General features: G+C 40.6%; 1 protein-coding gene across 5 annotated transcripts; it reads right to left on the reverse strand.

The window, feature by feature from the left end:
• Positions 1 to 124: 124 nt before the first annotated feature.
• Positions 125 to 19,151, reverse strand: ZNF558 (zinc finger protein 558). Of its 5 annotated transcripts, none has more exons than XM_074337771.2 (10): positions 18,814 to 19,151; positions 17,969 to 18,055; positions 15,628 to 15,674; positions 15,132 to 15,227; positions 13,342 to 13,463; positions 12,736 to 12,821; positions 12,070 to 12,196; positions 4,799 to 4,894; positions 4,219 to 4,301; positions 125 to 3,273 (listed from the first exon to the last, which is right to left on the reverse strand). In XM_074337771.2, exons 5-10 carry the CDS (start codon positions 13,361 to 13,363, stop codon positions 2,491 to 2,493), a joined length of 1,197 nt encoding a protein of 398 aa, XP_074193872.2. In that variant the 5' UTR covers positions 13,364 to 13,463; positions 15,132 to 15,227; positions 15,628 to 15,674; positions 17,969 to 18,055; positions 18,814 to 19,151; the 3' UTR covers positions 125 to 2,490. The 5 variants fall into 5 exon arrangements, with proteins under 5 accessions (XP_074193872.2, XP_019613158.3, XP_019613159.3 ...); XM_019757599.3 differs by having other exon boundaries at positions 15,132 to 15,325; XM_019757600.3 differs by lacking the exon at positions 15,628 to 15,674 and having other exon boundaries at positions 15,132 to 15,325.
• Between the last annotated feature and the right edge of the window lie 2,677 nt (positions 19,152 to 21,828).

The following is a 21,828-nucleotide window of genomic DNA, read 5'->3' on the forward strand; positions in this document are numbered from 1 at the left end:
TGCTGGTGTAAATGTAAAATAGGACTTTGGAAGACAGTTTGGCAGTTTCTTGCAAAACTAAGAACACAATCCTTGGCATTTACCCAAATGAACTGCAAATTGATGTCCACACAAAACCACTACGTAAATGTTTATAACAGCTTTATTAGTGATTGCCAAGACTTGGAAACCAAGATGTCCTTCAATAGGCAAATGCATAAACAAACAGTGGTCCATCCAGACAACGGAATATTATTCAGTGCTAAAAAGGAATGAGCTATCAAACCACCAAAAGACATGGAGGAACCTTAAATATATATTGCTAAGTGAAAGAAGCCAATCTGAAACGGCTACATACTATGATTCCAACTTCCTCAAAAATAAACGCAAAACATCACTTTGCTTCTCCTCACTTAGTGGTTATTTTTAATCATGTAAGGAGAAGTCTAGGAATAAGCTGTCCTGAGTTGACATAGCCAATCAGAAGCTTTTGGGGAGTCCACATATTTGTGATTTTTTGTTACATTGTTTTTTGTCATCTTAGTCAAAATATAGCTCTTCCAATTTTAGCCTTTAGCCCACTTTCAAAAGAAACAGTAGTTAAGATGAATAGAATGTAGGTGAAGCGAATAAGCCAGATGACATTTGCCCAGTGACTTCTACCTCCTTTGCATGGCCAGCAGATGACAAGACATCTCTAGGCTTTGGGGAAGCCTGACATATTGAGTATTTTTAATACTGCTCATCGGCAACTTGAACAATTTTTTTTTCTTTAAATAAGTAGGGGAGAATGGACATTGTGAAAGAAGCTAAAAGTAAGTGCCATACGAGAATAAAAAGATAAAAAAGAATCAACATCATAAAGTCCACTTACTTGACAAAAATGCCATTAAATTAGAAAAAGTATATAATACATACAGTCTAAGTTTCATTATGATAAACTAAGTCACTCAGGAGACATTCAGAAATACATTTCTGCATATGTAATATATTGATATTTTTAAAGAGTAAATAATAAACATATTACATATAAAACTATGGAAGATCATTTCAGGTTTACTTTAGGGTACAGCTACAGAAATAAATGTTTATACTAATAAACAAGTGAAAATTAATGATGCAATGGACCCATATAAGGATTAGATACTTTTAAAGGTAATACCGCTTATGTTTACAATTTTCATTCCCAGTTTATTTTGGGCCACTTCGTGAAGAGGTGAGGCCAAGGCATCCTCGTATTGATTATATTCTGAGGGTTTCCCTCTAATTTGAGTTCTCACAAGTCAACAAAGACAGCAATCACTGAAAGGTCTTCTAAAATTAATACACTCACAGGATGGGCAGCCAGGGAGCTCCTATTTTTCCTCATGTAAGAGGTATCATTAAAAGTTTGTCCTCATTGTTTATATTCACAGGCTTCTTTGCTTGAGTTCTCACACTTTCCTCGGGAATGGGGAAAAATGGAAAGCTTTCCAATACTGATGACATGTAATGGGATTTCCTCTCCAGAATAAATCCTTACATCTCTTAGAAACTGACACAATGTTTAAGGCTTTCCCGTTGCATTCAGAGTATCTCACCACTTTGCTCAGTCATGTGAATGTCTGTGCTGTAAGGTTTTCCCATCCTTTTGTGAGTGTTTCGTGGCAGTGATTTCTCACACGTGTTCTAAGGGACACGTGTCCCTGAAGGCTTTGCATTCTGATATAAGGTTTTCCCCTTAGTGTGAACTGTCACATGACTCCTTAGAGATAGCCCAGAAGGCCTTCCTAGAGCTATCACACTCCTAGGGTTTCTCCCCAGTGCATAACCTTTTGTGCACATTAAGGTGAGTTTGAGCTGAAAGCTTCTATCACAAAGACTGCACTCATGAGGTTTCTCTCCAGAGTGGATTCACATGAGGGCTACTGAATGATACTTCATATCAAATAGACTGAAAGCCTGAAGGCCTTTCTTTGTTGATTTCATGGCAAGTTTCACAGAAGGTTCCCAATGCTCTCTCTCTAATCCTATACACACCTGTGTAGTCTCCTCCCACACTGCATCACGATTGGTCTGTGTCCGATACAATATGGAAGAAGCGACCTGTCCTTCCAAGGCTAGGTCATAAAAGACTACGTGGCTTTGGCATTAGCTCTCCCTCAGACCATGCTTTCGGGGCAGCCTGCTGCTACATCATTAATATACGTAGGCCTGTGGAAAGTCCTACATGGTGAGGAAATTAAGGTTCCCTGCCAACAACCAGCACCAACTTGCCAGGCAACTGAGTGAGCCCCTATGGAAGTGGACTCTTCAGCAATAAAAAACACAGATGATTGCAGCTCCTGCTGACAATCTTAATTGCACCCTCATGAGAGATCCTAAGCCAGAACTACAGAATTAAGCCATTTCTGAACTGACCTACAGAAATTGTGAGATAATGTTACGCAGCAACAGATAACTCATACACCTAGCATGACTTACCACAGTTGTCTGAGGTCTAAGAAATCAGTGCTTTCCCAGTTACTGTATTCATATCCACCTATTATGTATTCTCTTATGCACAGAAAGGTAAGAGTTAGTGGTGAAAGATTTTCCACAATGATTACATTCATAGGGTTTTTCTCCAGTGTGAGTTCTCACGTGTTTCTTAACAGCTGAGAGATTATTAAAAGCTTTCCCACAGTTACTGCATTCGTAAGGTTTCTCCCCAGTATGAATTCTCTTGTGTACCGTAAAAGAAAAGCTACTGCTGAAAGATTTGCCACACTGATTACACAAATAGGGTTTTTCTCCAGTATGAGTTCTCATATGCTGTGTCAGATACGAGCTCTTCCTAAAGGTTTTCCCACAATCGTGGCACTCATAAGGTTTCTCCCCGGTATGAATACTATTGTGCCCGGTAAGGGAGGACCTTGTGCTGAAGGCCTTTCCACACTGATTACATTCATGATGATTCTCTCTTGTATGAATTCTCTTGTGGCTTTTGAGGTTACAGCTAGTGCGAAAAACATGAAAACACTGGTTACATTCATAAGGTTTTTCTCCAGTGTGAATTCTTACATGCAGTCTGAGGGATGAGGGATCATTGAAGGCTTTCCCACAGTCATTGCATTCATAGGGTTTCTCCCCGTTATGTATTCTCTTATGAATCGTAAGGTAAGATCTACTGCTGAAGGATTTCCCACACTGATTACAGTCATAGGGCTTTTCTCCCGTATGAATTCTCTTGTGCTGAGTAAGGTTAGATTTTGTGCTGAAGACTTTAAAACACTGATTACATTCATTGAGTTTCACTCCAAGATGATTTCTTTCCTGTTAAGAGATGAAAGATCATTATAACTTATAATATTTTTAATATTCAATGTTGTCATACAAATCCCCTCTCCCAGGAATTATGTTGATGTTCATAATCATTTATAATAATGATTACAATCACTTATTATAGTCACTTATAATCATTATTAAAATTGATGTTTTCACTATCTTCAGTGCTTGTATATGACTTTGGCCCAGTATGAGCTCTTAAAAGTTCAAAAAGATGCATGCTTCGCCACCAGTCTATCATATTCACAGAGCATTTTTTTTTTTTTTTATTAAATTTACTGGGGTGACAATTGTTAGTAAAATTACATAGATTTCAGGTGTACAATTTTGTATTACATCATCTATAAATCCCATTGTGTGTTCATCACCCAGAGTCAGTTCTCCTTCCATCACCATATATTTGATCCCCGTTACCCTCATCTCCCACCCCCCACGCCCCTTACCCTCTGGTAACCACTAAACTATTGTGACAGAGCATTTTAAAAATAAATTTAAGACCATTTTATGATTCAATAGTCCTTATCTTAGTTACAGTTAAGGAAATATTCACTTCTGGAAACTTGTGAAGAAACAAGTTTGAAGCTACCCTGTCTCCCCAAAAATAAGACTTAGCTGGACAATCAGCTCTAATGCGTCTTTTGGAGCAAAAATTAATATAAGACCTGGTCATATTTTACTATAGTATAAGACCGAGTCTTATATTAATTTTTGCTCCAAAAGACGCATTGGAGCTGATTGTCTGGCTAGGTCTTATTTTCGGGGAAACAGCGTAACTTATAATTTTCTCCAAATTGGTTCACAGCATCTCTCCAGACGCCATTTTCTCACGTGCAAATGATACCTTCCTTTAATGACTCTCCTGTTTATTTTGTGGCTTTTCTAACTCATGGAATTCTACTGTGAACAACCAAGAATCATCCATGTTAGTCTTACCGCTTTTACACCATTAGAACCTTTTTTTCTGAAAACATGCTTCTTAGGAGTTAACCATTTGGCTTTAAGTACAGTCTCCAAATCTGAAACAAATTGAAAAGAAATTTAAGTTGATGGAGAAAAGAAACAGTAAAGTGCACACATGAGTAAAGGTAGGCTCTGAGCGTAAGCTAATGAGTTTTGAGGCAGCCTGCAATGGAAGGGAAACGAGTGCGCAAACTGTAGGCATTAAAAAGGGATTCTAGAAGGATTAAGATTGACCAGAGATTTACAAAAGAAGGAATTATCAGGAATGCAAAGTAGGAAGAAAGTGGACAAAAAGCTCATGAGACCTAAATTCTTTTTAAAAAGAGATATTTTCCCCCCTCTGAGTCCAAAGTAAAAATGAGACGTTAAACAGAAAGTTAAAAAGGAAACAAAGGTACACGAGGAAGCTCATACCTAATGTTCTTGGCCATCTCCATCAAAAAAAGGACATTTTACAGAGTTCCCTGATTGACATTTCCTAATGTAATACTCCCATGTCCCAAACCACTGGCCATAGCTATCCCTCACAAGGACTCATCCACCTGGTGCTCACCTGAACAGGTGCCTGGGAGAATTCCTCTCTCCTCTGTCATCATCTTGTCTTCTTGCTCCAACTGAGAGATTAGGCTGGGTTTATCAACATCATACCCTAATCATGGAGAAAAGACATGTTGAAGGGCGGCTGTGCAGGTGACAAGCAACTCCATGAAACTGAAGCCAACAATCAAGAAAACAGCCAAGTGTGACTTTTGGAACAGTGGAATAATTACACTTAAATTTTAATGAATATTGTAACTCAAAAAATGCAAACATCTTCGCTCAATATCCAGGTGACAGGGCATAAATACTGGGGGTGCCGAAAAACTGTATACACATGACTTGTAGTCATCTTTTGTTATCAGTATATATTGAGGATTACAATTTTAATACAGTTTTTTCCTTTCTTAAAATGTGTATACATTTTTTGGGCACCCTTTGTACATTTGACCCTTGAATGAGGGGGTTAGAGTTGCCATCACCTGCACAGTTAAAAATCTGCATATAACTTTGGACTTCCCAAAACCTGTTGTCCCTTGGCATCCATAGGAGACTGGTTTCAGGACCCCCCACAGATACCAAAATCCACACACTGTTCAAGTCCCTGATATAAAATGGCACAGAACAATGCAGACAGTCAGCCCTCTACATTAACAAATTCCCAACCATGGATCAAAAATACTGTTTTCGATCTGCAGTTGTGAATCTGCAGATGTGAATCCCGGGATATGGAAGGCCAACTGTATATTTACTGAAAACAGCCACATGTAAGTGGACCCACACAGTTCAAACCTGTATTATTCAACAGTCAGCTGTAATCCCAAAGCCCATGCCAAAGCTTGAATACACACTTCAGAAGCTCTGAGGCTTTTAACCATGGAGATATAAAGTCAGGGTAAGAAACAGATATATTAGGTCCATAGGGAAGGCATCAGTCAGACAGCTCTGTGAGGGTGGAGAATATGTCTGTCTCATTCATCACTATATTCCTAAACCTAGCAGACCCAGAACATAGAAGTGCTTAAGAGACTGTGAGAAGTAATGACACTGAAAATTAAGGAATACTGAACTCCAAAAGCCCATCCCTCTATAAAACTGTGAATAAAGTAGCAAAACCTATCAGAATCAACTTTATTGGAACTCTGGAAACTTAGCAAAAGTTTACAGCAACCAGAAAAATGCTTAATCAAGGAAAAAAAAAATCTGACATTTTAGTTGATCTTTGCCTCATCTTCAATTCCCTGCTTTGGCTGTGACCTTGAAGATGACAAGCCCACATTCCCAGTACTGGAGGGAGCAGAATGGACCTTTATCTCAAGAAACTGGGATAGTTCGTTTTGACCTTTCTGTACATTTGGCTCAAAGGGCTTGCCTTTATCTAATCCCAAACTCCCCAAGGGCTGAAGCTGAACTAGCTACTCAGAGGGCGCGTCCTGCATGTATTTAAAGGCAAAGATATCAGCCACCACCCTCTGAAGCAAAGGAAAACAGCAGGAGAAACCAAAAGACTAAACAAACACTTAGGAGGAAAAGCATGGAATAAGACGTTTGGGGGAATTTTTTAAAAGCTCCCTCATATTCCTTTTGTGCATGAAAATGGGTGCTATAATAAATCATAAATCCCTAACTGGGCAGGTCATGGTGAGTGGTCACACTCCACCAGGCCTGTAACTTCTTTAGTGAAAGGTTATTGAGCCAGCCCGGCCCACTGCATGTAAATCTTGTTAACTATCCTGTAATCTGATTCCCACCTTGCTTTCTCCCACCTTCCTGTAATCTTCCTTGAGTTCCCACCTTAATTTCAAATGCATAAATGAAATTGCAAAAGAGTCATTCTCCAAGAGCATTTGAGCTCTTGCTTCCTGGCAACTGGACTTTGATGGGAATCCCCCTTTATACACACAGAGCCTATCTGCAGGGACTAGGAGTTATTGTTGCTGTTCCAGGCAGTCAAGGAAATCTCTGACAAACCACTCGCTAACCATTAAGCTAACATGGCAGAGTCTTCCGTGGCCATGCACAACAAATACAGACATTACAAAATCAGTTCAGAAACATCACTAAACTTATATACAACACCAACTGCAACAAGCAACAAGAACAAACCCTGGGGGTGGGAAAAATCTGCTTCCAGAATTGCTATATTATAATATTCCAAATGTCTAGTTTTCAATAAATAAAATTATGTGACAGAGAAACAAGTGTATAGCCCATTACAGGAAAAAAAATTAGTGAAAACTGTACCTGAGGAAGCCTAATCATTGAATTTATTAGATAAAGAATTTAAAACTATTTTAAATATGCTCAAAGACCTAAAAAAAAGAAAAGAAAAAAGTACAAAGAACTAAAGGAAACAATGAGAACAAATTCTGATCAGGTAGAAAACATGTTAGAGATAGAAATTATTTTAAAAAATAAACTACATAAATATTTTGGAGTTGAAAAGTACAATAACACAAATGAAAAATTCAGAAGAGGAGTTCAACAGCAGAATCAAGTAGGCAGAATAAAGAATTAATGACCATGAGGTAGGATAATTTACATCACCTAATGTGAAGAATAGAAAGGAAAAAAAAGAATGAAAACAATATGAAGAGAGTCTAAAAGACCTGTGGCATACCATCAGACATACCAACATACACATAATGGAGGTTCCTTAAGTAGAGAAGAGAATGAGGCAGAAAGAATACTCGAAGAATTAATGGCTAAAAATTTAACCAAATTTGATGAAAAACACAAATGTACACAGCCAAGAAGCTTAATAAACCCCAAATAGGTTAAACTGAAAGAGACAGAGATCACTAGTACATCTACCCTCCAAGAAATGCTAATGGGAAACTTCCAGACTGTAATAAAAGGACAATGGCTATTAATTCAAATCCACACAAAGAAATAACGAACACTGATGAAAGAAAATACATAGGTAAATATAAATGTCAATTACAACTGGCTACTTATTTTTGGTTTGTAACTCCTGTATTTTTGCTTTGTAACTCTTTCTTCTTATGTGACTTAAAAGATAAATGCCTAAACCAAAAATTATAAATTTATGTTAATGGTCACACAATGTATAAAAACGTAATTTGTGACAAAGCAATATAAAATGGGGGTGGGGGGTGCAGGCGTGTAGCTATATAGGAGCAATATTTTTGTATGCTATTGAACAAAGTTGATATTATGTCAAAATAGTATAAATCAAAATGTTAACTGTAATACTCAGGACAACCATAAAAAGCAAAAACAAAAATAAAACTAAAAAACCCAAAAGAAATGAGAAAGGAGTTAAAATGGCCCACTAGAAAATATCAAACACAGGGGTGGCCGGTTAGCTCAGCTGGTTAGAGTGTGGTGCTAATAACACCAAGGTTGCTGGTTTGATCCCCGCATGGGCCACTGTGAACTACAACCTCCCTAAAAAAAAAAAAAAAGGAAGAAAATACCAAATACAAAAGTTAATAATAAGGGAAGAATTGAGGAACAAATAGAAAACAAATAACAAAATAACATAAATAAGTCCTTCTTTATCAGTAATTACCTTAAATGTATATGGATTAATCTATTTCCAATTAAAAGGCAGATTTTGGCAGAGTGGATTAAAAATAATCCAATGATATGCTATACACACACACACACACACACACACACACGTATATGACAGACTCACTTTATATCTAAAGACAATAAACAGTTGAAAGTCAACTGCTGGAATTCCATGAAAACAGTAGCCAAAAGAAAGATTATGTAGCTACATTAATTCCAGGCAAAACAGACTTTAAGACAAAAAATTGTTATAAAATACAAAGAAAGATATTATTAATAAAAAGGTAAGTTCATCAAGAAATATAACAATTATAGACATATACGTACCTAACAACAGAGCTCAAAAATATACATTCAAAACTGACAGAATTGAAGGGAGAAATAGAGTTCTACAGTAATAAGTGCAGACTTCCACACCCCATATTCGACATGCAGAAAAACTAGTTAGAACATCAACCAGGAAACAGAGGACTTAACCAATCCTATAAACTAACAGGACCAACACAGACATGTAAACACTCCATCCAACGACAGAATACATATTCATCTCAAGTGCATATGGAACATTCTCCAGAACAGACCATACGTTAGTACACAAAACAACTCTGAATAAATTTAATAACAATGAAATCATACAAAGTATCTTAAATGACCACAATAGAATCAAATTAAAAATGAGTAACAAAAGGGTATGTATTGGAAAACTTAATATTAGGATGACAATACTAACCAAAATGATCTACAGACTCAGTGCGATCACTATCAAAATTACAATTTATTTTTCTTCCAAAAATGGACAAGCTGATCCTAAAATTCATATGGAATTATAAGGGATCCCAAACAGACAAAACAGTCTTGAGAAAGAACAAAATAGAGACTCACACTTCCTGGTATCAAAACCTGCTTCAAAGAAATGGTAATGAAGACCGTGGGGTACCAGTACAAGGACAGACAGATGGATAGAGCAGAACTGAGTGCACATAAACTCATATGCCTATGAGCAAATCATTACTGACAAGGGTGCAAAAACAATGAAATGGGGAAAGAATAGTCTGTTCTACAAAAGTGCTAGTACGACTGGGTAGACATACGCAAAACAGTGAAGCTGACGCTTTCTCCAAACCACATAGAAAATTAACTCAAAAAAGGATCAAAAACCTAACTGAAGAGCTAAAACTAGAAAATTCTTGGAAGAAAACAAAGGTTTCAATGTTCATGACCTTGGATTTGGTAACAATTATCTTAGGCATGACACCAAAAGCACAAACTAAAAAAGAAAAAAATAGGTAAATTGGACTTCACCAAAACTGAAAGTTTTGTGTATCAAAGGACACAAGCAAGAAAACGGAAAGAGCATCTTTTCCTGTATCTGCTGGCCATCTGTATGTCTTCTTTGGAGAAATGTCTTTTCATGTCCTCTGCCCATTTTTCGATTGGATTATTTTTTTGTTATTGAGTTGAATGAGTGTCTTATATATTTTGGATATTTTGGATATATCCTATTGGACATATCATTTGTGAATATATCCTCTCATTCAACAGGTAGTCTTTTTGTTTCATTGATGGTTTCCTTCCCTGGGCAGAAGCTTTTTAGTTTGGTGAAGTCCCATTTGTTAATTTTCGCTTTTGTTTCCCTTGCTGGAGGAAAGCATGCTCAACGTCACTAATCAGCAGGAAAACGCAAATCAAAACCACAATGAGATACCACCTCACACCTGTAAGAATGGCTATTATCAAAAAGTCAACCAATAACATGTGTTGGAGAGGATGTGGAGAAAAGGGTACCCTTGTGTACTGTTCATGGTACTGCAAACTCGTGCAGCCACTATGGAAATCAGCATGGAGATTCCTAGGAAAAAAACCTGAAAATAGATATACTGTATGACCGCAATTCCATTTCTGAGTATTTATCCAAAGACAACAAAAACACTAATTCAAAAAGATACATGCACCCCTACGTTCCATGCAGCATTATTTACAATAGCCAAGATATGGAAGCAACCTAGATGCCCATCGGTAGATGAATGAATAAAGATATGGTACATATGTACAATGGAATATTATGTAGCAAGAAAAAAAACCCCAAAATCTTGCCATTTGCAACAACATGAATGAATCTAGAGGGTATTATGCCAAGTGAAATAAGTCAGGCAGAGAAAGACAAATACTGTACATGGTTTTACTTACATTGGAATCTAAAAAAACAAAACAAATAAACAAACAAAATAAAAACAGATTCACAGAAACAGAGACAAAAGGGATGGTTACCAGAGGGAGAGCGTGGGGGGATGGGTGAAAACGGTGAAGGGGAACATAGTCAATAATATTGTGATAGGTTTGCACGGTGACAGATGTACAGATGATTACTAGAATTAGTGGGGTGATCACATTATAAGGTATATCTAGAAATGCTGAATCACTATATTATACACATGAAATATGACCAATATTATATTGTATACCAGCTGTACTTAAATAAAAAAAAATAAAAAATAAAAAATGGAAAGACACCACAGAATGGGAGAAATTATCTGCAAATCATATTTTGAACAAGGGTCTAATATTCAGACTATATAATGAACTTTTACAACACAAGAACAAAAAATAACCAAATTAAAAAATGGGCAAAAGACTTGAATAGACATTTCTCCAAAGAAGATACACAAATAGCCAACAAAAAAAGTACATGAAAAAAAACGCTTAATGTCATTAGTCGTGAGGAAAATGCAAATCAAAACAATAAGATACCACTTCACACCCTAGTGAATGGCTATAATTAAAAAAATAAATGTTGGGGAAGATGTGGAGAAATCAGAACCCTTATACATTGGTGCTGATGCTGTGGAAAACAGTTTGGCAGTTTCTTAAAAACTTAAATATAGTAATATATGACCCAGCATTCCATTCCTAGATATATACCCAAGAGAACTGAAATCATAGGTTCAAATAAAAACTTGTACACAAATATTCACAGCAGCATTATTTATAACAGCCAGTATGTGGAAACAACCTGAGTGTTTATCAGCCAATGACTGGATGAACAAAATGTGGTGTTATCTCTAAAACGGAATATTATTCAGTCCTAAGAGGAATAAAGAACTGATACGTGCTACAACATAGCTACACCTTTATACATGATGCTGCCTGAAAGCCAGACACAAAAGATTGCATATTTTATGATCCAATGATATGAAATGTTCTAAATATGATTTAGGAGTATATTTCACAACAGTAGTTTTTTATATACGTGAGCTGCCTTTCAGGATGGGAAGGTAACAGACTGAATGTAAAATAAACACTGAGCTTCCGGTCAAGATGGCAGAGCAGGTAAAGGCTGTGCTTACCTCCTCCCATGACCACATCAAAATTACAATTAAATTACAGAACCATGGATGAGAACTGCCTGACATCTAGCTGAACAGAAGCCTGACAATGACCAACATGCAGTGAAGCAAATGCATCAGACAGAATGCCAGTTAGTGGTGGCCCGCAGCGGGGAGTGGGGAAGTAATGGGTATGGGCTTCTCTGAGGGGTGATGATAGGATCTGAAATTAGACAGTGTTGATGGTTGCACCACGCTGAATACATCAAAGCCACTGAACTGCATACTTTAAAATGCTTAAGATTGTGAATTTTATGTTATACGAATGTTACCTCAATTTAAAATTAAAAAAAAAAAACACAAAGAAGAAAAAGAAAAGGCTTGTTACCCCAGTCATTAAATGCAGGGATGGTACCGGGCTTACCAAGCGAGGCCAGGTTCCTGCAGGTCTCCAGCATCACGTCTCTGTACAGTGTTCTCTGCGAAGGGTCCAGCAGAGCCCACTCCTCCTGGGTAAACTCCACGGCCACATCCTCAAACCTCACTAAGTCCTAAAACCATCAAAAACATTATGGCTTCGCCAAGGACCACCCCCGACCAGGGCTGTAGAGGAAAAGGGCCAAGGCGACAAGAAGAGGGGCAGGGAACCCAACGCAGAAGTCGTACTTCATACATCACAGTTCTGAGCTCTGCTCTCATTTGCTTCTGGGCTCAGTTCTCAATCTCAAAGTTTGAATACAGGCCTGGGACATTACGGAAATCAGAGAAATACTTGGGAAATTTATGAATGATTTCCTAATGGTCAGCATCAACTGCTTGACTTTAGGGAAAAGGCATATCTTTTCTTAGCTTCCCCTTAAAACTGTTAGCAGAACATGATGCAAACAGTGACCCTGCAGGAAGCTTTGTAATGGAGTAAATACTGACATATACAGACCTTTTAGGGCAGCCCTTCACCTTCCATCAGATACCCAGAGATCATGGGGTCTGAAGACCTAGTTTGGCTGCGAGGCTCCAGGTCATTGAAAGACAACAAGTCCAACTTTTGGCCAAAGGAATAACGATTTGGAAAAAGGACTATCTGACTCACCGGTAACCAGCTTGTCAGGAAGCCAGTAACAAACCCTTCCTCCTCTGTGCATCGTTTTTGAGATGCTGGATACAGGGGAGACTGACCTAGAGAAGAAATGAGTCATACATGAGTCACAAGAATCCAGGTGTACTCTATATTCCAGCACTCACAAATCTGGAAGCCACGCCACCTACCTCTGAATGGCCATACCCCAACGCACGCACGCACGCACGCGCGCGCGCACGCACACACACACTTACTTCATGGAAACCAGAGCAGAGCCCTGTCTCACCAAGGGCCAGAAAACAGGGCTCAAGGGTCATACTATACTTGAGGAAGAGATTATTCCCATTTCACAGATGAGGAAAGTAAAAATCTAAGGGATATCATTGTTATTTTACCAAGCTTATTAAAAGGGTTAGAGGTAAAATTCCAAGGCTCCTGCACATTCACTACACAGATGACATCGCCACAGACGCTCAAACACCGAAGTCCCAAATACCTCAAACCAGCGACCTCTGGGCTACATTCATGCCTCATCTGCTGCCCCCTCCTCATACCTGCTCTGTGATATAAGGACCTTTACACCTGGACTCTGAGAGATGCTAGGACCCCACAACTTACCACAAGTGCGGAACAGAACCATGGCTCCACGCCTACGACTCAGACAGGAAGTCTTCCTGAACAGGGCAGCAGGAGAACCAGGACACTCCGCCTTACTCCCACAGTGCACTCAGGACAAGGCTCTGAAAGAAACGGGAAAACAGGAAGAATGCACAGCCTCTCTCCCTCTCCAGGGTACAGAGGACAACTCTATCTTAGCCTGCCCGTCATGTCCTCCTTTAACAAGCAATGTCTTTCTTACTGGGCCGTTATTTTGCCTGGCAGGTGATGAACTCAGGGCCATGTGATGGCAAAACTTAACTTCTCTGCACCAGGGTATATTACTGCCCCAATCCACGTTAAACCCTCGGCTTCACTGAGCCTCAGGGCACATTCCTCCATCCGTATGGTTGTCACAGTCATGTCCCAACTATAACCCCTATTCACTTGAGCCTTTGGCACCCGACCGACTCCCATTATTCTTCAACTTCCAGTCCCACCTCACTCGGACAGTCAGACCTCACTGAGTTTGCCCCACTCCACCTCGACCACACATTTCCACAGGCACCACCGCACGTTTTGTCATCACTTGACAGTTTCACCACCCAGAACAATAGTTCAGAAATTTCCCTCTCTCTGTCTGACACAATCTCCTAAACTTCTACCTTGTTCACTCATTTTTTTTTTTTCCTTTCACTACGTATTCACTACCACACAAAGAACTCAGTTCACCTACTATCCTACTTTCCTGCTACCCATCAGCCACCTTCTCTTCTCAATCTATGCTTACGCAGCTTGGATTACAGTGACCCTTCTTTCCACAAATTTCCTCATCCCTACCCCCACTTTTACACTGGCCCTGCAGGACTCCAGCCAGACGATTACACTCATCCCCTGCTCTGTGGCAGCACTTGAACAACCAGCCTGCAGGAGAGCCGAACTATTATCGTCACCTCTAGATAAACTTGGTCACCAACATGAAAAGAACCTTCAATCCTTCAGGACAATTCTATAAGTCAATGGCACTTCCTACTCATCACACCTTCTCTAATCTCTTGAAATCTCATATATCCCCGCCTTTTCCCTCTATGGTAATTAGCTTCCTCTAAGCCTTAATAATTCAAGCCTCCTGATATTCATGCCTGCATTTAGTTAGGGCTGAGCTGTGTGACTAGTAAACCATTGTGGACGTAACTTCAGAGGCTGGGTCCTAGGAAGCACTGCAGCTTCCACACCACACTAACTGCTCTGGGGAAGCTGTGCTGCAAGACACTCAGGCCGCCCTGTGGAGAGAGCCACCTGGAGACCTCCCTCCAACAGCCCACATGCCAGCATGTACGAGAACCACCTTGGCAGCAAACCACCTTCAGCACCAGTCGAGCCTTCAGATGACTGCAGGCCCAGCTGACATCCAGCTAAGAAATCATGTAAGTCCCTGAGCCAGAACCCTCATGCTAAGTGAATTCCTGAACCACAAAAACGGTAAGAGACGGGAACAGACTATTATTGTTTCCTTTTTTAATTAGAAGAGAATGCCTCCTTTACCTGGAATAATGGAATAAAATGTAACTCTAAAACCAAGCTTCCTGAAGTCTCTATGTGTGTCCTCCCTGCACCCAAAAGACAAAGAATAAAGGGTGTGAATGTGCGCAGGGAGGGGACATTTGACACTAAGAGTGCGTGTGGGCCAGGTGAAACAGCCTTGTAGGGGAGGGGGTCACTGACTCCTGGGCAGGTCTGGTCCACAGATTAATGCCCCGCCCCAAAGATGGCCACATTTACGCCTCAGAACCTGTGAATATGTTACGTACATGGCAAAGAGATTTGCAGATATGCTGAAGGTAAGGACCTGGAGATGGGGAGATGATCCTGGATTATCCAGGTGGGCCCAGTGTCATCACAGGGTCCTTATGAGAGGGAGGCGGGAAGGTCAAAGTCAGAAGAAGTGATGATGGAAACAGGTCCGACAGCAAGAAGGAGATTGGAAGATGCTACACTGCTGGTTCTGAAGATGAAAAGAAGAGCATTAAATCAAGGAATGCAGGCGGCCTCTACATGAAGGAAAAGGCAAGGGAATGGATTCTCCGCTAGAGCCCCCAGGAGGAATGCAGTCCTGCCAACACATTTAGGATTTCTGAACTCCAGCATTGCAGGAAAATAAATGTGCAATGCTTTAAGCCACAAAATTGATGGTAGTTTGTTACAGCAGCTATGGGAAACTAATACAGCCTCTCACATCAAACCCTTCCTGAGCCTTGGTGTGAGTGAGTCCAGCAGACCCATACAATTGCGGCAGAGTCTCCCTACCTGCTGCAGGTGGAGGATGGCTCCTCGCTCCTCACCAGCGACCCAACCTGCAGTTAGGAATAATCACAGTCACTGAGCTGAGTGGTGAGAGGAGGGCTGGGATCCAGCCGGCTCAGAGCCTGAAGAGGAAAGGAAGCTGAGAAGGCGCCTGGGACACTCTCAGGCCCTAAGTACCCCTTCAAGGTCTCCTGGCAGCTGAAGTCTCACATGAGGACAGGGCGGGGCTCTGTTCAGGTTACAGAGACTCCTGTCCCCTCTTGGATATGCTGGTGCTGGGAGGGTCACAGAGAAAGGGCCACTCAATACCAGTGTTGCCCAATGAACTGTCAGTGGTAATAGAAATGGTCTATAATTCTGCTCTGAGCACTTGAAATGTGGCCAGTGGAACTGAGAGAATGAATTTTTAATTGTATTTTTCAATGAAATGGTTACATGTGGCTAATAGCCATGGTGGGGGACAAGGAAGCCTTAGATATAGTCAGGCCTGACTTCCTTTAGGATGTGGAGAGGGCCTGTGAGTGGCCGAATGGGGTGAAAACATGGACCTGGGTGAGGGCCATGCCTGCAGGTTTGCAGGGACAGGAGCTAGGAGCTCCGTAAGTGTCCTGTGCCATCTGACAAATGCATGCACGATGGAAGCCCTGTTACATTCTCTTAGTTCTGAACCCTAAGGTCTCTTCTTTCTGCTTCTTTCCTCCTCCACAGCCACGATCCTGGCCTAGGGAACAACCATCTTATACCTAAGCTTCTCCCAACACTTCCTATCTTCCCTTGAAGTCCTCTTTTTTAAACCTGAAGTCCATTTTAACCGACATGCAAAACCCAAATGCTGACCACACCATCCTGCGCACATCTCTGCAGCGTGTGCCCACTCTCCTGAGAACAGAGTCCAAAGTAATGCCCGATCTAGCCTTGCCTGCCTACCTGTCCAGTCTGGCTCATATCCCTTCCTTACTTTGCTCTCTTGGCTTCAGCCACCCATGTCTCCCCAATTCATGGAGCACACCAGACTCTCCTACTTTGGGGCTTATTCTCATGCGGTTCTCTCTGCCTGAATGCTCTCTTAAACGTGCTCCCACACTTTCACTCCAGTCTAGTCCTACTTCAGCTCTCATGCTAAATATCAGTCCTTCTCAAGAGGGCTTCCTGTTCCCTCAGGTTGAGTCCTCTGTGCCAAGCTCCCACATCACCTATGTAAGTAATTGTTTAAAATTCACCTTCCCTATCAGAATGTAAACTCTGTAGAGGTCGGCCACGGTCTGTTTGGTTCTCCAGGGTCCGTAAGCATCCGGCCCAAGGCCTGGCTCATGGGGATAATGAACCATCCTGCTTTGCCTCCAACTGTCCTGGTTTGAACACCAAATGTCCTGTGCCCTGGCAAACACCTCAGTCCTAAATAAATGATGGCTGGTCATCCTAACATGTGTACTCAAAGAATATCTATTGCATAATAAGCGAATATTCCCCTCAAGAACGTTACAGGAAAGCTAATGAAAAGGCATATACACATACATACATACATACATACACACACACACACACACACACACACACACACACACAGAGAATTAGTAAAACCCAACAATTAAATATAAAATTACTTAACATGCTTCTCTGCAATATGAATCATCGGGCTGTTATTTCAGAAAAGTTGTAAGAAAGTTAGTTCCTATCAGAAGGCAAGTTGTGGAGGGCAATCTTTGGAAATTAGTACCCTACCCTTTACTCTACAAGTTGATGCATAATATTCCTCTAAACGATTTTAAATCGCATTAAAAAAATCCACTTGCTCAAAATACATCTGGTTGCTGGGTGATTTAATTTTAAATTTTGGTTACTAACATAAGGAAGTTCAAATCATTGTTTACCCTGATGCCCTATATTTTGAATCTTTGTGGAGGATTTATAGGGCTTTAGAAATCAACTTGAACAGGCCTGAGGGATGCTGCTGAGTAGTCCTGCCGGTCTTTAGGGGACAACTTGTAATATACATGTAAAAAAATTATACCTTTATACTTATATATAAAATCCTAAAGTTCTTAGTTTTATGGAATGTGAGTATACATTTCTATACTGTTGCACATACATACTTACATGTTTGTTTAATGTGTACTTACTTGCATATAACTATTTACTGAATTATTTACACACAGATAGCCACACACACTTTACTATCTTTCTCTTGAATATAATCCATCAAACATAAATAATTTTTCTTAAGATTCTCTCACTCTTAGTGACTCCTTGTGTTTACAATCTGAGCTCAAGAAAGCCATGAGCAGTTTTGCTGCAGTGAAGGCAGCTGCAACCTGTTGTTAGAAGTTCTACACAGTCCTCTCACCTAGTCACACAGAAATCTTCAGTGAGGAAAGGTGAGACTTCAGGCTGGTTTCAACTCAAACTTGAGCTCCAGGTATGCTTTTCTTGTCTGAAGAGAAAGAAGAAAAAAAAAAGCACAAAGATTGCTTTTGAGGCCTTTTATAGGGCATATTACAGTTGTTGAATGGAAAGGGTACCCATTCACTTTTCTTTTTTTGTATTTATTGGTTAACGTGTAACTGTTGGCTGTTACTGGATTTCCTTGATTCCCATCCAGCCATTTGCTCCCCAAGTGGGAGGAAGCAGCTTCACGCTGTGTGCAACTGACTTGCTCAACTCATGCGGCTGCATAAAGAGTTTAGGGTGACTCCAGACACTAAATACGGCTTGTAACTTGGGGGGCCCTATAAGTGACTCAGCTGACTTCTAAACAGTATCCACAAATCATTCAGGGCCTCAGAGATTTTAAGGCCCTAGAGCACGGTTTCCAACCTCAGCACTACTGACATTTGGGGCCAGATAATTCTGTTTGGGGGGCTCTCCTGTGCATTGCAGGTCGTTAAGCAGCATCCCTGGTCACCACCCTCTAGAAGCCAGTACTATCACCCCCACCACCATCTGTAACAACCCAAACAATGCCTCTAGACACGGCTGAAAGTCCCCTCGGGGCAAAAGTCACACCGGGTGAGGGTGACGGGGGCACGCTCTGAAGAAGGGGCTGCGGCCTCCAGAGCTGGGAGGTAACAGCAGCTTCCGGCCGACTTGAAGGACCGGCCCAGGGGAGGAAACGGGGTCCCTGGGAGAGATCGGGGGTCGCCGCGATGTGACTGGGGGTGCTCTCAGCCCAAGCCCTCCCTGCACGCCTACCAGTGTCCCGGACCCAGGCAGCTCACTGAGTCCTCCGCTCGCACGGCAGCCAAACGTCCCACGTGAACGCGAAAGTCCCACCCAGAGAAGACAGTACACACAGCGAGCGCAGCAAGGCACCCACGACCGCCTCCACTGCGCCTCCCTGTGCTCCCACTTCCGGTCTCGGCTGGCGCTTCCACACAGCCGTTTCCGGTCACGGGCTGGCCGCCGCAGAGAGTGGGAATAGGGGGGTCTAGAGACTGAAGTGGTGCCCGGCACGGGCGGGGGGCAAGAGACCGAAGGGCGGTGTGCGGGCTGAGACCAGTTTACGCGGGTGGGAGTTGGGCAGGGACCCGGCTGTGGGTGGCACCGGGTCCAGACGGCGTGGCCATGGGCGGAGACCAGTTCTAGGGGCGGGGCTGTGAGGGGTACAAGTATGTGGGTGGTACCAGGCGTAGAGAGCCGGGTCATGGGTGGGGACCAGATTCCTGGTTAAGCCGGTGGGTGGGTACCGGACCTGGGGGCGGGGCGGGAGTAGAAGGGCGGGGAGGTGGGCGGAGGCCAAGTCTAGGGGTGGGGATAAGGCGGAGATGGGGCTGGAATAGACTAGACGGGCTGGACGGTGGGAGAAAAATCACCTCTAGAGGCGGGGCTGGAGGTGGGGCTTTACCTGGATCCTAGACTGTGCAAGTAGCAGCAGGATGCGTCGTAAACAACTTTTCTTCAGTTTTTCCTCCACGTTCACACAGCCTCACAAAGCCTAATACTAGAACCACAAGCCCATGTTTAAGATTTTTAATTTTGGGTGCATGTTTCTGTTCTTAGTTTCTTTTTAAAAGTGGATTATATGTTCACATTTCTCTACAACTTGCTGCCCATGACAAGAGAGGGATCTAACGCTATTTTAATTTAATACTATTTTGGGTGGGGGAAGCTACATCATACTAATAGATAAACTTATAGGAAGACTTCAAAGACAAGTACAAAATCAGTAAAATATGCTCACTCCCACCCCTGTCTCTCAGTCTTATGGCCCAGATACAAACATCCTTTTCTCTTCTGTCCTTCCAGATATAGTGTGTATGTGTATGCATATGTATATGTTCAAACCCAAGAGGGGCGTCCCCAAGGAAAAATTGAAGCTGTCAAAGTATTTCATGTATCTGGATCTACTGAAGAGATATTTATATTTCTGATACAGAGGAGTGAACCAGTGATTAATTGATAAGAAGAAAGCAAGGGAATTTTACTATTTCAAAGGTCAAAATAAAAAAAGGAAAAAAATGTGTTCATAATATCCTACATGACACATCTCTGGATAAGATTCACATGTCATAAAATGGCAAACATGTAGTAAGACAATAGACACTGAATTTTGATTTATCCTAATTCTTTAAATAATTTTTTGCACTAGGTAAATTACATTTTAAGATATATAAGAGAAGTATATGCTAATTTTTTTCAGAGAAATAATTAGAAAAAGTTAAAAGTTGAAAAATGAAAAAGCTATATAAGTAGCTAATTTAGAAATATAGGGTTAATAAAATTGTTTCTGTGAGTCAGAATAAAGAGTGGGCAATGGATTTTCATTATAATGCTTGAGGTATTATTTGAGACATATATGGGGGAGAGAGAGAGAGAGAGAGAGAGAGAGCAAGATGAATTTGTATTTCAAAGGGATCAAACTCTAAGAAATTTATAAAAATGATTCACTGCAACAATGAAAACAGCACACTTCAAGAATTAAAAAAAATGAGCTATGATCATTTTCTTGAAAAAAAATGAATGGAGTATCACTTTCCAGTATACATGATAATAAACGTTTTATGTACATTACTCTTAAGTATTTTCACAACAACCCAATAAGGAAGATGCTATTATCTATCCCATTTTATGGATGAGAAAATTGATGGCAGTACTTGCTAAAATGTTCATATTACATAGAACTTCTCAGTAGATATCTCTAAATTGTTTATTTACTTTTATTTTCATTAACAACATTATATGCACCATTCTAACACATAAGCAAAGAGTTTGTAAAAAACAAATTAATAGAACTACAATTCTTCCTTGACATAGTTAAATATATCAATCAGTTTATTATTTTTCTGCTCTCTGCCTCACATCTAAAAAGATCCTTCCCACCCTAAGGTTTACTAAAAATCTCTACTAAATACGCAAGAATCGGGAGTCCCTATATTATGGAAACTTCCTGAACACACACAAAAGAGCCATTAAAAAAATATTTGATGCAATAATCTTAAATTATTAATGAGTTGATACCAATGCAAGTCTTAATTAGGCAAGATGTATTTGTAGAGTGACAAATATTAAAATTTTAGAAATTTCGAAAGGTAATTTATTACATTAATTAGAGGATATAAAAAGAAGTTTTTTCAATCTCACTGAGGGCCAGGAAAACATTTGGGAAAATGCATTGCAGCATTATTCACAATAGCCAAGAGCTGGAAACAACCTAACTGTACATTGATGGATACAACGGTAGGGGAATGTGGTATATACATACAATAAAATATCCAGCCTTAAAAAGGAAGGAAAGGGGTGGCTGGTTGGCTCAGTTGGTTAGAGCATGGTGCTAATAACACTAAGGTTGCCAGTTCGATCCCCACATGGGCCACTGTGAGCTGTGCCCTCCTTAAAAAAGAAAAAAAAAGGAAGGAACTCCTGTCATATGCTGCAATATGCATGTATCTTGAGAGTATTATGCAAAGTGAAATAAGCCAGCTGCACTGCATGATTGTACTTAGATGAGCTATCAAAAGTGTTCAAACTCATAAAACACAGTAGAATGGTGGCTGCCAAAGGCTGTGGATTGGAGGAGGTGGGGAATATTCAGTGTGTGTAGAGTTTCAGTCCTAGAAACACAACCTACCAAAACTGAATCATGAAGAAATAGAAAATCTGAATGTCCTATAACTAGTAAGGGGATTTCACCTGTAATCAAAACTTTCCAACAAAGAAAAGCTCTGGACTACACGACTTCATTACTGAATTCTATCAAACTTATTAAAA

This window comes from Rhinolophus sinicus, chromosome 15 (genome assembly GCF_057876585.1).
Source record: "Rhinolophus sinicus isolate RSI-liver-muscle chromosome 15, RSI-T2T, whole genome shotgun sequence".
NCBI classification, from domain to species: Eukaryota; Metazoa; Chordata; class Mammalia; order Chiroptera; family Rhinolophidae; genus Rhinolophus; species Rhinolophus sinicus.

Excerpts from the sequence above, each read along its gene's own strand:
- ZNF558 (XM_019757601.3), bottom strand. The coding sequence starts at position 13,363 with ATGGTTCTGTTCCGCACTTGTG. Across the intron at positions 4,302-4,798 it reads TCTCCCAGGCACCTGTTCAG|ATTTGGAGACTGTACTTAAA; the intron begins GTGAGCACCAGG and ends AATTTGTTTCAG. Across the intron at positions 3,274-4,218 it reads GTTCTAATGGTGTAAAAGCG|GAAAGAAATCATCTTGGAGT; the intron begins GTAAGACTAACA and ends ATCTCTTAACAG.